Source organism: Balaenoptera musculus, chromosome 10, assembly GCF_009873245.2.
Source record: "Balaenoptera musculus isolate JJ_BM4_2016_0621 chromosome 10, mBalMus1.pri.v3, whole genome shotgun sequence".
NCBI lineage: Eukaryota > Metazoa > Chordata > Mammalia > Artiodactyla > Balaenopteridae > Balaenoptera > Balaenoptera musculus.
In genome coordinates this window covers 79752731-79771989 of record NC_045794.1, presented here as the reverse complement: position 1 = coordinate 79771989, position 19259 = coordinate 79752731, and the positions used below count along the sequence as shown (strand labels likewise).

The 19259-nt window shown below is 39.6% G+C and overlaps 2 protein-coding genes across 2 annotated transcripts in view; one reads left to right on the top strand and one right to left on the bottom strand.

Moving 5' to 3' along the window:
- Positions 1-10287, bottom strand: part of CFAP54 (cilia and flagella associated protein 54) — a 298821-nt gene extending 288534 nt beyond the window's left edge. The window contains 2 exon segments of the mRNA XM_036865998.1: positions 1396-1501; positions 9959-10287. Coding sequence (XP_036721893.1) covers positions 1396-1501; positions 9959-10287 — 435 coding nt within the window.
- Positions 797-19259, top strand: part of CDK17 (cyclin dependent kinase 17) — a 172904-nt gene continuing 154441 nt past the window's right edge. The window contains exon 1 of the mRNA XM_036866001.1: positions 797-1086. The gene's annotated coding sequence lies outside the window, so the exon portion shown is untranslated. The remainder of the gene's footprint in view (positions 1087-19259) is intronic.

The following is a 19259-nucleotide window of genomic DNA, read 5'->3' as shown; positions in this document are numbered from 1 at the left end:
TGACAAATAGAAATTCGTAAGCTTGTCTTACAGAACAGATAAGGGAACTGCTTGGTAAAACCCCTTTGCTTGTGAACTACCTTCACTGATGAAGCCCGCTTTAGTTTTGTTTTGTTTTTTCCTCTTTCTTTTTTCCTCTCTTAAATTGCATAACTTCCCAGCTTCACGCAGCTCAGCTGTTTCACAGGAACTTGCAGTCAGCTCTTGCCCACGGCGAGCCGGCTGCGGCTGGTTGGGACCACCGACCCTAAAACTGGGCTTGCGCAGGTGTCCCTTGAATGGCCTTTTGACGTCAGAGGCTGGAAAACTCCGCCCTCCAGTCCTGCTAAACGCCTCCATTTTGATACACAGAAGCACGTAGCCCAGATGCACCTGCGCAGAACACCGACTACCTCACCTCTTTCCCTGCCTCCAGTCATCTTTCCACGTGCCTAAAACCACTCTGCTTATATCTCGTAAATATCCCAACTCCCTCGCCTTAGGGGAGGCGGATGTGAGACTCAGTTCTTCGCTTGGCTGCCTTGTGAATAAACTCTTTCTCTGCTGCAAACCTCAGCGGCTCAGCATTTGGCTCTCTCTGCATGGGGAAAATGGACCTGGCTCGGTAACAGACTGAATACTGCCGGTGTCTGGCGTAAAATTACTTTGTATAAAATAACTCTTGGTCCAAGGATCCCACGTGTGCCAAAGACTCATATTTAATTTGGAATAATTTGGGCCTGTGCCAGAGCTTAGGGGGAAAATTCACGTTTCCGTTCACTGAAAACCCAGCCATGGTGTGGTCTTATCAAACTAAGTCCGTGAGTCCACAGCAATCTAATACCTCCGCATTGATACAGAACTAGAAAAAGGGCACAAACTCGGTTGGAATACAACCCTGAGCAAGAAACAGGCTATGTATGGAATGACCGCTGTAATTACTGATACATACAGCAAAATGTAAAGAAGGAGCTGAAAGTCATTAAAACAAGGCACCTGGAAGCAAGCAACATCGCAGCAAGGCCAGGAGCTATGAGAGTTGTCTGCTGGGCAAGGCCAGCCATGTGAAAAACAACAGGAAGTGGTGTCTGGGCTCCTTTGTATAAGGTAGGAACATGATGACTCAGCATTTCCTGTCGGGCGCCTACCACACCCTCTGTTAACTAGGGGCTGTGCTTATGCTCCGCCAACCTCCTTTCTGTTCAGGAATCTCTCACCTCTGGAGAATCCCAACCACAAAATTTTAAAGTGTACACTTTTTTGGTTACTGTGCCTCATTAAAATTTTTATGTATTCCCTTATATTTTTCTAAGAAAAAAAATCAAATCATGTAAAATAGGAATGGTATCAAATCAAAAAGATAATAATTAGCCAAATGAGTTTCATTTGGTCTCTTTTTACTCCGGAGGTACTTACTTTCATTTCACAAAGTCTATCTCCAACCTTCAGAAGCTTTTCGTTGTAATAGGCAGCTGGCAGCCGGGGGGCGTATTTGGTCCAGATATTAAACAAAGAGGTGGCACTGTAAAAATCATAAAGTAAAATGATATCCTCAGAGTCAGCAGGAAACCTAAATTAGCAAGCAATCCTTAAAAACTTACCTTGTGCTCTTTTTAAGTATTCAGGTGGGGTTTTTTATAAATTTATTTATTTTTGGCGCGTTGGGTCTTCCTTGCTTTGCACAGGCTTTCTCTAGTTGCGGCGAGTGGGGGCTGCTCTTTGTTGTGGTGCGTGGGCTTCTCATTGCAGTGGCTTCTCGTTGCGGAGCAGGGGCTCTAGGCACCCGGGCTTCAATAGTTGTGGCACGTGGGCTTCAGTAGTTGTGGCTCGGGGGCTCTAGAGTGCAGGCTCAGTAGCTGTGGCGCACAGGCTTAGTTGCTCCACGGCATGTGGATCTTCCCAGACCAGGGCTTGAACCCGTGTCCCCTGCATTGGCAGGCGGATTCTTAACCACTGTGCCACCAGGGAAGTCCATGCTCTTTTTAATGTGCTTTATTGTTAATGTCTAATTATTGATAAATGTAATTATGGTTAAAAGTATTGTTTCCTTTATACCAAGCACTGATAGTTCTTTATATGCATTTTTAATGATTTTATTTTTTTAATTTTACTATTTTTTATTGGGGTATAGTTGATTTATAATATTATATAAGTTTTAGATGTACAATATAATGATTCACAATTTTTAAAGGCTATACTCCATTTATAGTTATTATCAAATATTGACTATATTTCCTGTGCTGTACAATATATCCTTGTAGCTTATTTATTTTATACATAGTAGTTTGTACCTCTTAATCCCCTACCTCCATCTTTCCCCTCCCCCCTTCTAGAACAAACCACTAGTTTGTTCTCTATGTCTGGGAGTCCGTTTCTTTTTTGTTATATTCACTAGTTTGTTGTATTTTTTAGATTCCACATATAAGTGATACTATACGGTATTTGTCTTTCTCTGTCTGACTTCTTTCACCTAGCATAATGCCCTCCAAGTCTATCCATGTTGTTGCAAATGGCAAGATTTTATTCTTTGTTATGGCTGAGTAATATTCCATTGTGCGCGCATGTGTGTGTGTGTGTGTGTGTGTATCACATCTTCTTTATCCATTCAACTGTTGAAGGACACAGGTTGTTTCCATATCTTAGCTATTATAAATACTGCTGCTGTGAACATTAGGCCTATACTCTTTGTATGCATTTTTTTAAATTGACTTTATTTTTTAGAGTAGTTCTAAGTCCACAGAAAAACTAAGCAGAAAGTACAGAGACTCCCTGTATACCCCCGTCTACCGCACAGGCACAGCCTGCTCCATTATCAACATCACCCTCCAAAGTGGTACATTTGTTAACAATGAATGAACCTACACTGACACATCATTATCACCCAGTGTCCATAGTTTACATTAGTGTTTATCCTTGGTGTTGTCCATTCTATGGGTTTGGACAAATGTATAATGACATGTGTCCACCATTGTATCATACAGAGTAGTTTCACTGCCCTAAAAATTGCCTGTGCTCTGCCTGTTCATCACTCCCTCCCCACTAACCCCAGGCAACCATTGACCTTTTTACTCTCTCCATGGTTTTGCCTTTTTCAAAATGTCATATAGTTGGAATCATATAATATGTAGCATTTTCAGATTGGCTTCTTTCACTTAGTAATCTGCATGTAAGATTCACCCATGTTTTTTCCATGGCTTGATAGCTCATTTCCTTTAGCATTGAATAATATTCCATTGTCTGTATATACCACAGTTTTATCAGTTTACTTACTGAGAGACATCTTGTTTGCATCCAAGTCTTAGCAATTTGAATAAAGCTGCTATTAACATCCATGTGCAGATTTTCATATGGACATAAGTTTTCAACTCCTTTGGGTAAATACCAAGGATCACAACTGCTGGATTATATGGTAAGAGTGTGTTTAGCTTTGTAAGAAAACATCAAGCTGTCTTCAAAAGTGGCTGTACCTCTTTGCATTTCCACCAGCAGTGAATGAGAATTTTCCTGTTGACCCACATCCTTGTCAGCATTTGGTGTTGTCATTGTTCTGGATTTTGGTCATTCTAATAGGTGTGTAGTGGTATCTTGTTGTTTTAACTTGCATCTTCCTGATAACATATAATTTAGAGCATCTTTTCATATATTTATTTGCCATTTGTATATCTTCCTTGGGTAGATGTCTGTTAAGGTTTTTGGCTTGTTTTTTAAGTCAGGTTGTTTGTTTTCCTAATGCTGAGTTTCTAGAGTTCTATATATATTTTGGATAATAGTCCTTTATCAGATATGTCTTTTTGCAAGTATTTTCTCTCAGTCTGTGGCTTGGCTTTCATTCGCTTGACAGTGTCTTTCACAGGGTAGAAAATTTTAATTTTAATGAAGTCCAGTTTATCAATTCTTTCTTTCATGGATCATGCCTTTGGTGTTGTATCTTAAAAGTCATTGCCAAACCCACGGTCATCTAGATTTCTCCTACATTATCTTCTAGGAGTTTTACAGCATTGCATTTTACATTTAGGTTTGTGATCCATTTTGAGTTAATTTTGGGAAGGGTGTAAAAGTCTGTGTCTAGATTCAATTTTTCACATGTGAATGTCCAGTTGTTCCAGCACCATTGTTAAAAAGACTGTCTTTGCTCCATTGTATTGCCATTACTCCTTTGTGAAAGACCAGTTGACTATATTTACGTCAGTCTGGGCTCTTTATTCTGTGCCTTTGATCTATTGGTCCATTCTTTTGCCATACCACGCTGTCTTGGTTAGTGTAGCTTTATAGTAAGTCTTGAAGTCAGGTAGTGTCAGTCCTCCAACTTTGTTCTTCTTCAACATTGTTTTGCCTATTCTGGGTCTTTTGCCAACATGAATATTTTTCATTTCATTTTCACAACAACTGAGATGGGTAATATCAGTATCCCAAATATACAGTTGATGAAACTGAGGCAGGGGGCATCTATGCTCGTAGCCTTCCAGTCTACGAGGCTGCGTCTACTGAGGCAGGGTGCATCATGCTCGTAGCCAGTACATTCCTGGGCCTTCCAGTCCTCTGGAATATGAACTCCCTGAGGGCAAGGACCTCATGTATACTATTCATTGCCCAGCCCCCAAGAGTAGTGAATATCTAGTACATGTCAGTACTCAATACATACTTGTTGAAAGAATGAATGAACGAATGAATAAATAAATGACTAGGGAAAAGAATTCCTTGTTCTTATTTTTTTTAGCTTTTCTATAGAGAGTTCCAGGGTTCAAATACCCAGTCACTTTAGGGCTATGCTTCCTACATGGTTTCTGATCAGAATTCAAAGGGTAGTAGATCACTCCCTGTTTTGTTCACTCATTTAGTTAATATTTACTCCTTCCCCCTCTCTCGGAAATTATTAATGCTTCTAGGAAAAATCCAAATTTCTCTTAGCAGTCGTCCAGTCCTATCTCATAAATTTCTAGATAAGAATGGTGTTATGGACTGAATGTGTGCATCCCCTCAAAATTCATATGTTGAAGCCCTAATCCACAGTGTAGCTGTATTTGGAGAGGGAGACTCTAAGGAAGTAATTAAGGTTAAATGAGGTCATAAGGGTGGGGCCCTGGTCCGCTGGGATTAATCCATTCTAAAAAGAGACACCAGAGAGCTTGTTCTCTCTCTCTCTCTCCCTCTCTCCCTCTCTCTCTACCCGCCCCGTCTCTGTCTCTCTGTGCTTGCACAGAGGAAAGGCTATATGAGAACAAAGTGGATATCTGCAAGCCAGGAAGAGAGCTCTCACCAGAAACTGATCCTGCCAGACCCCTGTCTGGGACTTTTAGCCTCCAGAACTGTGAGAAAACAAATTTCTGTTGCTTAAGCCACCCAGTCTACGGTATTTTGTTATGGCAGCCCAAACTGACTAATTAGTAATTACTAGTTAGTAATTAGTAGCCCAAGCTGACTAATACAGACAGGAAGCTAAACTTAAGGACTGAAGATGGTTCTAGTATCAATATTTACCATGTACACATTGGGGTATTAATGGAACAACCTCAACAAAAACATGTCAATTAATTCATTCAGGTAATTAAATGATAATGACTGAGTGACAAGGGAAGAGGGGGTACAGGGTATTCCGACCTTCATGGACTGATTAATAATATTTAGGCGTAGGAAAATATATACATGTACCATGTAGTAAATAACCATGCCAAATAAAGAGTGTGGCAAATACAGCCCATAGAAGTTTAAAAAGGTAAATGTGTTTTGCTTTGTTTGTTTGTTTGTTTTACCCTTTTTACATTCATTTGCTGCTTCATAAAATGCTATAGTATTAGAATAAATATAATGAATCCAAGAAATTCACCAAGTCTTGATAGAATTCTTAAATTATGTAGATGAAAGAGTTAATTCTTCCAAACCTTACAGATGAGATAATGATGAGTAGGTTTGTTACTCATAAAAGAAAAATACCAGCTTCGTTAAATCAATCAAGGTTATATAATAAGAGAATTTTTTTTTTAAGTGTACCATAAGTTCAAGTTAAGACTGCTCATTGGGAATGGCTTACATAATAATTAAGTAAGGAAAATATAATACATACTATGTAATGTACATCATTTAAGAAAAGAATGTTAATATATTTTGGGTTGCTATTTGATTATAGCTGCTGTTGAATACTTAGAATTTTCTAAAACAAAAATCATAACTGTATAAACAGAATATCAAAATTTTATGTGCTTATAACAAAAGCATACCTCTAAAATATATCACACTCTAAATTTAAGGACATTGCTGATATGATCAAAATCTATATTTTAGATAAAACGAATTTTCATGCTTACAGAAGTTCCTATAGTTATAAAAAGAAACAATTTTTGATTTTAAAAAATAACCATCTGTTAAATATGTTATAAAAGCAACTCCTATCTCCTGTACTCCTAACTGGTCTCCACATGGCCATCATTGCCGCATTTGGACAAAGTCACCAAAATATTTTAAAACAAAAATCACATAAGGTTAATTCTTTGCCAAAAACTAGGCAATGGTCTCCCGTTGCATTTGGAATAAATGCAGACTATATAAATGGCCTCTAAAACCTTCCACAGCCCTACATACTCCTCGAATCTCATCTCATACCATTGCACCCACACTCTCCACACTGTGCTAGACAGGCCTCTGTCCATTCCTCCAAAAGCCCCCGACTCTTTCCTGCCAAGATCGTCCCACATGTTTGTTCCCTCTGTTTATCCTCTCTCCTTGCTGGTTGACTGCCAGGCGTGGGCTTTCTCTAGTTGTGGCGAGCAGGGGCTACTCTTCGTTGCCGTGCGAGGGCTTCTCATTGCGGTGGCTTCTCTTGTTGCGGAGCACGGGCTCTAGGCGCTCGGGCTTCAGCAGTTGTGGCTCGTGGGCTCTAGAGCACAGGCTCAGTAGTTGTGGCGCACAGGCTTAGTTGCTCCGTAGCATGTGGGATCTTCCTGGACCAGGGATCCGTGTTGCCTGCATTGGCAGGCAGATTCTTAACCACTGCGCCACCAGGGAAGCCCTACTGCCAGGCATCCTTCTAATCTCAACTTAATGTCACCTCCTTCACCATTCCTTTGAAGGCAGGTCTCCGCTGTGTTGCCGTTAAGCCTATGCTCAAGTGTTATCTACTCCAACCACCTTATTGAAAATTGCAACCTCCTGTCTCCCACTCCATAACCCTTCCTCTCTTTTTCTCCCTAACATTTATCATTTTCTAGGTCACCATAAAATTACTTCTTTTATATGTTTACTGTCTATTTCCCCCTCTAGAATATAAGCACCAAGAGAGCAGGGATTTTTGTCTGGTTCATTGCTGTATCCCCAGCACTTAGTGCAATACCTGGCACTTATAAGCTCTCAGTAGCTTCTTCATAGCCCTTGTTTGTGTGTTGACTTAGTGACTCATTAAAAGCCTATCTCCCTCTCTCTATGAGCACAGATTCCCATATCTATTTTGTTTATCACTGTATAACCCATGACTAGTGCAGGCCCTGGCATATAGTAGGCACTCAATAAAAAATTATTCTGTAAATAAATGGCTAAATATGTGAGAGGTTAGATGGCAAAGGTCCATGTCAATCCTTAATGTTTGTGACTCTCTGTTTAAAGATGGGGCAGATACTGTATTTACCAGTTGACCCAGGTCTACAATTATTGAGAATGTAAGGATAATTCTTGAATTCTTTCAATGCCAAATATTCATTGAATGTTCACTATGTCCCAACCCTCAGGGTAGGTGTTAGAGCAATGAAAAAGAGGCTCATCGTCATCAGGGAGCTTACACATTCTAATCAGGGAGATAGACAGTACACAAGAAAAGAAATAAATACAAGTATAAATTGATGGGTGAACCTGCATTTGATATGAAAGGCCACTCTAAGGAGGTAACAACTGAGCTAAGACCTGAAAGCAGAGAAGGAGCCAGATATTTGAAAAGTTGAGAAAAGAACATTTCAGACAAAGGAGGCATCAAATATAAAGTCCCTGGGGTGAGAAACAGAAGGATCTGTTTCCCTGTAAAGTCCTGAGAGAGAAGTGAGAGATGAGCTGAGATGAGAGAGGCAGGCAAGGCCAGAGCCTCAGACCCTGGAAGACACCAGAAGTATTCTTAATTTTATTCTAAAAGCAAAGGGAAACAAAAGTCTTTAGATAGGGGAATGGGTGATTTATTTGTAAAGGTCACCCTGACTGCTATGTGAAGGATAGATTTGAGACTCAAGTAGCTGCAGGGAAAATTTGAGATGGTGATGGTTTGAACTGGAATGTTGATAGTGGAGATGGGAAGATAAACTGCTATCTAAGGCACCAAAACAGAAACATTTTCAATATAAATATATGTAGCTTAGCTACATAATGTGCTTTCCTTAGTCAGTTCTTGGTTCTCATCTTACTTGGCCCATCAGCATGATTTGCCACAGTTGATTGATCATTCCTTCCTTCTTAAAACACTTTCTCTACTTGGCTTCCAGTACACCACACACTTACTGGTTTTCCTCTACCTCTTTAGCCGCTCCTTCTTAGTCTCTGCCAGTTTCTTCTTATCTTCCCAACTTGTCAATGTTGGAGGGTCCCAGGGTTAAGTCCTTGGACTCTCCTCTTCTCCATCTACGCTCACTCCCTTAGCTATTCCATCAAATGTCAAAGCTTAAATATCATCAATATGCTGATGAATCCTAGTGTACTTCTCCTCTGACCTCCAGACTCAAATGTCCAACTACCTACATAATAGCTCTGCCTGGATGGTGAATTACATCTCAATCTTAATATATCTAAAAACTAAACTCTTCATCTCCCTCACTTCTGCCCAAAACCTGTCCTTCCCACAGTCACAATCCCACCCCAGGACCTTTACACTTGCCATTCTCTCTGTGTGGCCGACTCTTTCTACAGAAATCCTCATCACTTACTACCATAACATCTTCTCATCTTTCTCAAAGGTCACTTTTCCTGACTTTCCCTGACCATGCTCCCTGCCATGCCATTTTAAATTATAACACCCATCTGATATCCTCCTCTTCCTCCCTGCTCTAGTTTTCTCCCACTTACCTCCTTGTAAAATAATTTCCTTACATACTTGTTTAGTGGCTGTCTGTAGTCACAAAAATACATGCTCCATGAGGCTATGAATTTGTATATCTTTTAACTTAATGTTTTCCTAGTTCCTGGAATAGAACCTGATATTTAGGAGGTGCTCAATAAATATGTAGTTAAATGCATTAATGAATAATAAACATAAGTTAAAACTATTTCTTCATATTAAATACATGGATGAAAAATATAAGATGAAGCTATTGGCTATTCTGGTATTCTTTGCCACTTGTCTACATTTCTAGCTGTTCAGTTTGCAGTGTGTTTTGACTGGGAAAGAAAGATGGTAACACAAACAGGAAAGAACCTTAAAAACAGGTAGTCTGCAGTTCAAGATAATAACATGGTGATAGAATCCAAAAAAAGGCAAACGTGCAAAATGAGTCACAAAATCAAGAAAAAGTCACTGTGATCCTAGTAACAATATAAAAAGGAATAAAGTACAAATGTTCACGGAATGACATACTTCATGGCATCAAGAATTAACTTTTTCATGAACCTGAGCTACCTCAAAGTTATTCCTTTTCCTCCATGTACAAAATTGTACCCACAACATGGAAAGTTGTGAAAACTGTGAGTGAGCCAAAAATTTATTGGCATGGATTAGCAATTAGAAGACACTCAGAAACAGAAATAGTGAGTTATGAAACATTTCTTTGTTGATTTTTATTCTGACCCGAGCAGGAAGCCAAGATACATTTACCAGCAATTAAGGATTGTAATAGCGATGAGTCTCCACTTCTTAAACTTTGTTTATATCTCCAGGGCCCTTTGGCCAGGTTCTGAGTCCGCAACACTGACCCAGCTCCGGGACCACCACCTGCATCCTCAAAAGCATCTCCTCCTTTGGCCCCGGGAGTTGCCCTTCTCCAGACAGCGCCCACCCCAGAGCCCTGCCTCTGCTTACCAACGCCGGTGGAACTCATGCTTCTGTTCCTCCGTTGTAGCTAAAGCCTTCTTTCTCTTCATAAAGCCTAGCAACTCCTGGATCTCCTTCTCACAGGAGGCCAGGAGTGGGTTTTTAGCGTCCAGCGGCCCATAAAACACTGCGAGGGGCAACAAGTCCTCGCGGCAGGTCGAGCGAGGCAGTGGGCTCAGAGAGCTCGCCTTTGACTCCAGGGGGAACTTCGAGATCGCAGTCGAGGTCGGGGGCGGGGTCGGCGGCGGTCCTGGCGGCGACACAGACATGGGAGACACGTTGGATGGAGAGGTCGAACAGGTGCCTTGCGCCGCCATGTTGACCAGACCCGGGCCTGACCAAGAGTGCGTGTACACGCGGTTGCCTGGCGACGGTCTCGTGGCAACCAGGCATCCCTCGCGCTCTCGGGAAAACACAGCGGCCCCTGGAGGGCAAAGGAAGAAAAAACCCGGTCCAGAAGCAATGTTGCTCCTGAGGTGCTTTTGCTCTCTGGCTCACCGCTGTATGAGATGAGAAAGGAGAGAAGGTTCTGGGCAGAGAGCGAATAGGAGTGCCAGAAACTTAGGATCACAAATCCAAACTATACTTTTTCCATTTCGACCACTTAATAATGATGATCATTAATATGTGCCAGGCATTGTTCTAAGCATTTGGAACATAATCTCATTTACTTCATTTAATCATCGTTATAGCTTTACAATTTAGGATATTATTAGTATCTCCATTTCACAGTTTAAGAAACCAGAGTTTAGGGAGGTTAGTCATTTGACCAAGGTCAGAGTAAACCATAGGGTGAGGGACCAGGTCTCAGCCTTCTGACTCCAAAGCCTGTGCTCAAAATGAACAGGCTATATTGACCATCCCCCAAGACTAAGCTTAACAGTCGAATTGAAATTAGGGTAATATCTGACAGCAGTTTAAGAAGTGCATGCAACTGATCCATTCTGGTCCCTCTTTTTGGACCCTGAGGTCTGTAACTGCGGATGATTTTGGTGTCTAGTAGTTACAATTACTCTATGTTTATTCATTTGTATTTCAGCTTTATCCTAATTATCACTATATTCTAAATTCATGAGCATTTTACTCAGCCTTAACCTTTGGACATTAATGTGTACTAATGCTTGAAGTGTTAACTCTCTAAAGACTTTTGCATTTTAAACAGGGATTTTAGGAGACTTTGCTTCTGAAGGGGAAACTATGGCCTCGAGGGAAATATTTGGGGGCAAGGGAAGTTCTTCTTTCCCTGCATTATGGGCAATAGTATGTTTATTGATATATTTAAAGTATGAGTTTCCAACCAGTACAGAACTTGCTTTCTTTATAAATTATGCAGTGCCAAAAATGATCTAAGAGAAGGATCAGAAATATTTGATGGCTTAGGAAAATAGGTCTTTAACACTGAAAACTGTTACTGGTTCTGTCAAACTTAAAAATAAATAAAGACAGTAACCGTAACACCCTGTGAGCCCAATTTCCCATTTAAGATTAAGAAGCTTATTGCTCCACAGCCTGATTTCTTTCAGGTCTGACCTAATTTCTTGCAGACTCTGTGGACCTGTGCTAATTTGTGAGGCTGGCCTAATATGTCATGTGTACTATACTCTAATATTCTTTGAAGGCAAATGATGATGATTTTGCTTTTCAAGGCAGGTAATTATGGCCCAAGAACCTTCCTGGCAAGCAGCGAGGTGCTCTGACACCAGACTGAAAGGAATTCAATTCTCCAATCAGGATGTAGAAATCCTCTTTGATCAAGATTTTATCTTGTCTCTAAGTGAGCAGGAAAAATGTTAAGACTTTAAAGAATTTAGGCCTAAAGAAATAATTTATCCTTGGAACATTTACAAAAAGTATTAATAGACCTTTTAAAAAAATCAGCTTGGTAAATTCTTTCTCTTCTCATCTTCTCCTTGTTCTTACATAACAGATGTGTCCACTTCAGATCAAAAGCTGGTGTAATTTGCCACTGAGTACTATCTTTTATATTGATGAAAGTGAAGCTGCAGGATAAATGTAAATTAAAGTGGTCAGAGAGGAGGAAAGAAAATAAAAATAAAACAGATAAAGTGGATTTCTCCCCGCTTGACCTGGCTGCTCTCAGAAACAAGCTTTCATAGTGCAGACACATTTCAAAGTCACTGGTAAAAGAAAATGTGACTAATTAAATTCAAATACTTGAATTATGAAACATTGCGTCTTAGTCATTTCCCTCCTTGCACACACTAAAGTTAACAATGCATAACTTTCAGTAGTTTTTGAAAGCTTGTCTGCATATTTAAATGGGTGCTATACTCTGAATCATCATTGTGGTAAGATGGATATTTCCATTTTCTTCCGTTTAAATTATATTTAAATCATTTTAAAAAACATTTTCGAGATGTTATCTTTCTTGTAATGAGATGCAGCTATTAGAATATCTTCTCTCTTTCCTTGTCACTTTGCTTTATTCTTTTTACTGTAGTGAAAGAATAGAGCTCTGCAACTGTCTGACAGGGCTAAATAATGTAAATAGCTTCCTTATAAATAATGTAAATTGCTGTTTCCTTATAATTAGTGTCTTTGCAGGCTGCAAGGATCCTTTTTGCCCATTCAAGAGTCTTTATCATTTAAAGCTACTGTTAGAGAAAGACTAAATAAAGTTAATACTCTTTCTATTCCTAATTTAGTTGTTAATCATTTGGACTGTCCCAAAAATGTACATTTATATGGTATTTTTTTTTAAAAAAGCACAAAGATCTCCCTTTCCTACCTCACTACCTAATATTTAGACTTTTTTAACTTCATGCTTTTGTTCAGTGGAATACAGCCATTTCTTTTCTCTTTTTCTTTTTCTTTTTTAAAAAGTCTTTACTTTAAAAAATTATTTATTACATATAGGTATGATCATATTAATAGTTTCTGTATTCAATTAGTTTTTTGGTCTTTTTGAAATATTGTTTCTTTTCATTATTTGCTTGGCTTTCTATGACAAAACACACTCTAATCTTGACCTCCCTGCCTATGATCCATGACCTTGTAAAAATTCCCTGCCCTTGGGTGTTAGCAGGACCTATGACTTTCTTCTAACCAGTACAGCCATTCCTTTAGTGTGTCACAAATGCATAGGTGAACCACACATTCCCTGCAAGAAGCAGATGGCACATACGCAACTAACCCCGAAGAAGGCATGCTGTGAAATATGCTGTGATAAAGATCTTTTAAATGCTGTAAGAACCCCAAGAAGAAGCTTGGGATTTGAGAGAGAACAGAGGATTCTAGAGGCGGTGATGTTTTAGTCCTGAACCATAACCATCCTTCATTAATAGAAAAATCCTTGCAATAGGGATTTGCCTATTTACTGTGATAACCTAGCACTGAAGACTGGCCACTGGCAGAGTATATAAATGAGTGAATGAAAAAAAAGTAAGATGAACATTTAGAAGGATATCCCACATCTCTACAAATGACCCAATTTTGTTCCTTTTTATGGCTGAGTAATATTCCATTGTATATATGTACCACAGCTTCTTTATCCATTCCTCTATTGATGGACATTTAGGTTGTTTCCGTGTCCTGGCTATTGTAAATTGTGCTACTATGAACATTGGGGTGCATGTTTCTTTTTGAATTATGGTTTCTCTGGGTATATGCCAGTAGTGGGATTGACAGTCTCTAGAACTACATGGTAGTTCTAGAGACTGTCATACAGAGTGAAGTAGGTCAGAAAGAGAAAAACAAATATCATATATTAACACATATATGTAGAATCTGAAAAAATTTGTATAGACGATCTTATTTACAAAGCAGAAATAGAGACACAGATGTAGAGAACAAAGGTATGGATACCAAGGGGGAAGCGGGGGGTGCAATGAATTGGGAGATTGGGATTGATATATTTACGCCATTGATACTATGTATAAAATAGATAACTAATGAGAACATACTGTATAGCACAGGGAACTCTACTTAATGCACTGTGGTGACCTAAATGGGAAGGAAATCCAAAAAAGAGGGGATATATGTATATGTATAGCTGATTCATTTTGCTGTACAGTAGAAACTAACACAACATTGTAAAGCAACTATTCTCCAATAAAAATTAATTTAAAAAAATATATCAATAGCAGATTCAGACTAATAGAAAGACCAGATAAAGAGACTGTTTGGGTAAATTAAACAGGTTTAGTTATTACAGGCTACCAGTGGAAGTCAGTATGGTAAGGATATACAACAAAGACATTAGCAGCATTATCCAGGACAGATGGGAATATAAATTTCCAAAACCTAACATCCTCACCAGTGTTACACAATCCTGGATGGTAATATCCCTGCACCTTTTAAGTCTCTGATGCTTGAACAAATGTCTGCAGTTCCTCTGGAGTGCAGTATTGCTTCTAATTTAATACTTTGGTGCATGGACAGTTTCAGATACTTCCACTTGGCTCTTCCACCCACAACAGCTTTAATGCCACAGGTTAGGGACCCTGTGTTAGGGTTCTGCTAAATACTACATCTCCCCTTCAATCAAAGTTTCTGGGTTTGTGAACTGCCTGAGGTCTGGAAACTAGATGAGGAACCACAATTTTCCATTGCAGCAACTAATAGCAGACTTTTGCTTACCATTTCTTGAGTTTTCTGATTATACATATCAAGCAGCACCTTTGTTGCCTGCTCATCCATCTAACTTGAGCCTGTAACACCATGATTCATTAGCTAACACCACATATCCCTATAGGTAAAGGTACCTTGGTTGTCACTCTAGCCTGGCTGTCCATTATGGTAATTACATCTCATGCTGGCCTTTGTTAACTGCTATCACCTGGCCTTTGCCATTCTGGAATTACATCATCCCCACGAATATTATGAAGCTAAATTTCATGGCAGAATCCCCCACTGTCAACCCTGGCCCACAGAAGACAGAAAACTTCCAAGCTTCTCCAGCAATGCTGGTGCTCACCTCATTGCTTCATTACTTACATCCTCGGTGGAGGTAATATCCTCTGGCCATCTCAGAGAACATAGCCAAGCAGTGGGTTCTTAGGACATACATAATAAATCCATTCTAACATTCCTATCTCTCTGGGCTTTCTGGCCCTTTCTTCAAAATCATATCAAGGAAGTTCTGCATCTTCACTTCATTTGATGTAGAACATTATCAGATCTGCACTTCCAGAAGCTACCTTGTTATGTTATTAGGAATCCTGAATCATGGCTGAGTACCCCCATGTTAATGAATTCTACCCTATCCAGCCTGTATTCTGTCCTCCTGGTCTAACATACCCAAGATACACTCCTACACATGTTCCCCCCCCAGTTTCAGCTAATACCTGTTAGCCAGATCCTGCAATTCCTTTGGCATGTGGGCTGTTTCTTCCCAGAACAGAGCTTGTACTTTCCTGTCCAGGCTGTGCTGAAATGTGTTTGATTTTTAGCCAGGAGGTAATGAAGGGTGTTGGGGGCATATCTGGAGGAAAACAAGAATCATCTTGAAAGGCACCTTCTTCAGATTAAGTAATTGTATGTTCCTCCAGGCAAAAAAAGACTGTTTTTCTCTGGCAGGTGGTTAGAGGCTGTTTCTGCTACCCTGGAGGGTTCAGAGGAATTTAGGAGCTCAAAATTCTTAGGCTTGTCTACCTAAATATCTTCATTTCAGATCTCTGAGTCCCATTCTTTTCTTGGAATCTCTGCTACATAATCAGATTGTGGGCCCGATTTTCAGCAAAGTCTACCCAGCCATTACCCTGAGCTGCAATAAAAGCAATCTGACTTTCAGAGAATGTTTGCAGAACTTCCAATGCCTCAAAAGAAGCCACACCACAATCCCTTTAATTAATAATGCCCCATGCTGACTAAGCACAATAGCTATTTGATCTCCCCCTACCTTGCTGTCTACCTGCACCTCATCACAATTAAACCATGGGTGAAATCACTGCATGCCCACCCAACTTATCACCACAATTGGTTCCCTGTTGCTTTCAGACAGTAGGTGAGTCAACTCTAAAATCCAATCCTGGGGGGGTCCACTTTTTATAGCTCACTCCTACTGTGTTAACCTGGGTTCTTTACACAACAGAGTTTGAGGCAAAACTTAAGTGCTCGTGCTTTGTTTGGTAGTGAGTCCCCTGAAGCAAGGAGGGGAAAAGGAAGTGAGACAGGGACTGTGGTGTTAATTTCATGTGTCCACTTGACTCGGCTAAGGGAAGCCCAGCTAGCTAGTAAAACATTATTTCTGGGTGTGTCTATGAGAGTGTTTCTGGAAAATATTAACGTTAGAATCAGTAGACTGAGTAAAGAAGATCGCTCTCACCAGTGTAGGTGGGCATCAACCAGTGCATTGAAGGTCCAAATAGAACACAAAGGCAGAGGAAGGGCAAATTCTTTCTCTCCGCTTGAGCTGGGAAATCTCTTTTCCCCTGCCTTGGACATCACCACTCCTGGTTCTTGGGTCTTTGGACATGGACTGAATTACCGCTGGCTTTCCTGGTTCTCCAGTTTTCAGACAGCAGATCATGGGACTTCTCAGCCTCCATAATCACAAGAGTCAATTCCTTGTTTTATATATATTTATATATATATATATATATGGATGGATGTATCCCATTAGTTCTGTTTCTCTGGAGAACCCTAATATAGATACTGGTACTGAGACACGTTACTGCTGTATAAATAAAATGTGGAAGCCGCTTTGGAACTGGGTAATGAATAGAAGCTGGAAGTGTTTCAATGTGCATGCTAGAAAAAGCCTCCATTACCATGAATGGACTGTTAAGAGAAATTTTAGAGAGGACTCAGAAAGAAAAGAGGAGAGGCTGTAGAGAAAGCCTCAATCTTCTTAGAGAATAACTAAGTAATCCTGAGCAGGATTTTGGTAGAAATATGGATGGTAAAGGCCATTTTGATGAGGTCTCACTCAGATGGAAACGAGGAACATGTTATTGGACAATGGAGGAAAGGCCATTCTTGTTGTTATGAAAGTGGCAGAGAACTTGGCTGAATTGTGTTTGTATTCTAGTGTTTTGTGGAAGATGAAATTTGGGGATGATGAAATGAGTATTTAGCTGAAGCAATCTCTAATCAGAGTGCTGAAGGTGCAGCGTGGCTCCTCCTGACTGCTTATAGTACAACATGAAAAGAGAGAAATGACTGAGCAAAAAGGAAGCTTAAAGATTTCTCAGCCTGTTCACACTGTAAAAAATGAGGAACGATAGTTGGAAGAGAACGATAAGGATGTGGCCAAGAGATCATCTGATAAGAAGATTATTATGGATCAGCTGTCTCTACAGAAGCTAGGAGGTGTCGTTCAAAACAACAGAAGAATAACCACAAGGGCAATTCGGACATCATCAGGGCTGGCACTCCCATCAGAGACCCAGAGGGCAAGGGTCCAGAGACAGAGCAGTTTCACAGGAGGGCACAGGGTGTCCAGCACTGCATCACAACTTGGGCTCTTCAATTACCCCAGATGCACCTCTCCAGCAGGGCACTTGACCGTGCTCAGAACACTTACGTTAGCCTACAGTTGGGCAGAATCACCTAACATGAAGCCTATTTTTTAATAAAGTGTTGAATATCTCATGTAATTTATTGAATACTGAACTGAAAGTGAAAATAGAATGGTAGTATGTGTACAGAATGGTTGTAAGTGTATCGGTTTTTTTACCCTCCTGATGGTGTGTGGCTGATTGGGAGCTGCTGCTTGCTGCCACTGCCCACGAGAGAGTATCAGACTACTATTATCACTAGCCTGGGAAAGATCAAAATTCAGCATTCAAAGAACAGTTTCTACTGAATGCGTATCACTTTTGTACCATCATAAAGTCAAAAAATGGTAAGTCAGGGACCATTTGTAGTAGATCTTTCTGTTTTGACATGAAAATATTTTTGACTTTTTTTTAATAAAAAAAGAAATTGTAGAATGATGTGAACAATATGTTAATGTTTATCTATATGAAAAAAAGTACCACAAAATGATACTATAATATTTGTATTTATATGTGTGTTTGTATATATTATAAGAGGGAGGAGAGAAAGACCAAAGAGTGAGAGAGGGGATGTGTTGAGAAGTTCTGAAAGAATCCTCAATAAATTGTTGACACTGGTTACGTCTGGGAGGAAACTGGAATTGGAAATGGGGATCAAATGAGATTTTAGACTTGACTGTATTTTTTTTTACTTTTTTTTAACACAGAAAAGACTGTCCTGTAGTACTTATGTAATGAAAGTTAATCTTAAAATGTAACAGTAAATGTAAAAATAAAACTTTTATTTTTTTGGTGTCCCTGGGTGGGCAAAGTAAAACTTAATAGTTTGCTATTGTTGGGGTTATAAGGATCTTTGTTCTGTGTTCTTTTTTGTATATTACAGTTTTTCTACGGTGAACATGTATTTCTTTCATTATAAAAAAAATCATACATTTTTTTTACTGAAAGCATGAAGATACATGCACATAACAATAATACATACAAACTAAAACTTCCGTATTCCTTAACTAGACAGAATTTCCACCAACTGCATCATTTTGGGGAGGTACTTAGAAGCACATTCTTGGACTACATACTATTTGCTTTGTTTCCTGAATCTCAAAAAAGGCAGGAAAAGTTTTTGATTCATTTTGATTTAAGACTGAACTCCAACACTTAGGGTCTACATGGACCCCCCCCAAATGTCCTACCTCTCCTTGCCATTCCCCCCACCACCAAGTTTCTTCTTTATTTACCATGAATTCAAGCACTGTGACTCCTAGTTTACTACAGACAAGAAGTAAAGAGGAATATATTGACATAGCAATCCATAATGCTGGGTCTCCTAAGAAAAAGCTTAAACAGGGTGGAGATTGGAAAAGCACTGAAAGGAGGCCTTTCCTGGGATCTTATCTGTCATGTAATATGCTGTTGAAAGAAAAAAAATTTATCTGACTTTCTGGATTGGTCATAAAACCTTGGTCTAATAGTTTCCAAACCTTTTTCTAGAATGCACAGTAAGAAATACAAAGAGCATGATGGCCATACGCTTAATTTGTTTCTTGTCAGGAGGTTGATTAAATGCCTTTGGTTTTATCTGTCACCAGACTAGGATAAAAACTCAACCCTGCAAAGTCCCAAGGTTTTTGTACTGTTTCACTCTTCCTTGCTTGAAAACCAGCTGATTCTTTTCTGATCTCACATCTTTCTTGTGGTACCTTGGCAACTACAACCAACAGCAACCAACACATGCTTTTTGTTTCCCTTCACCTAAAGCCCCAAGTTTATTCATTATATTTTATGCTACCAAGTTGTTGCAGATGACAGTTGCACCAAATGTTTCATCACTA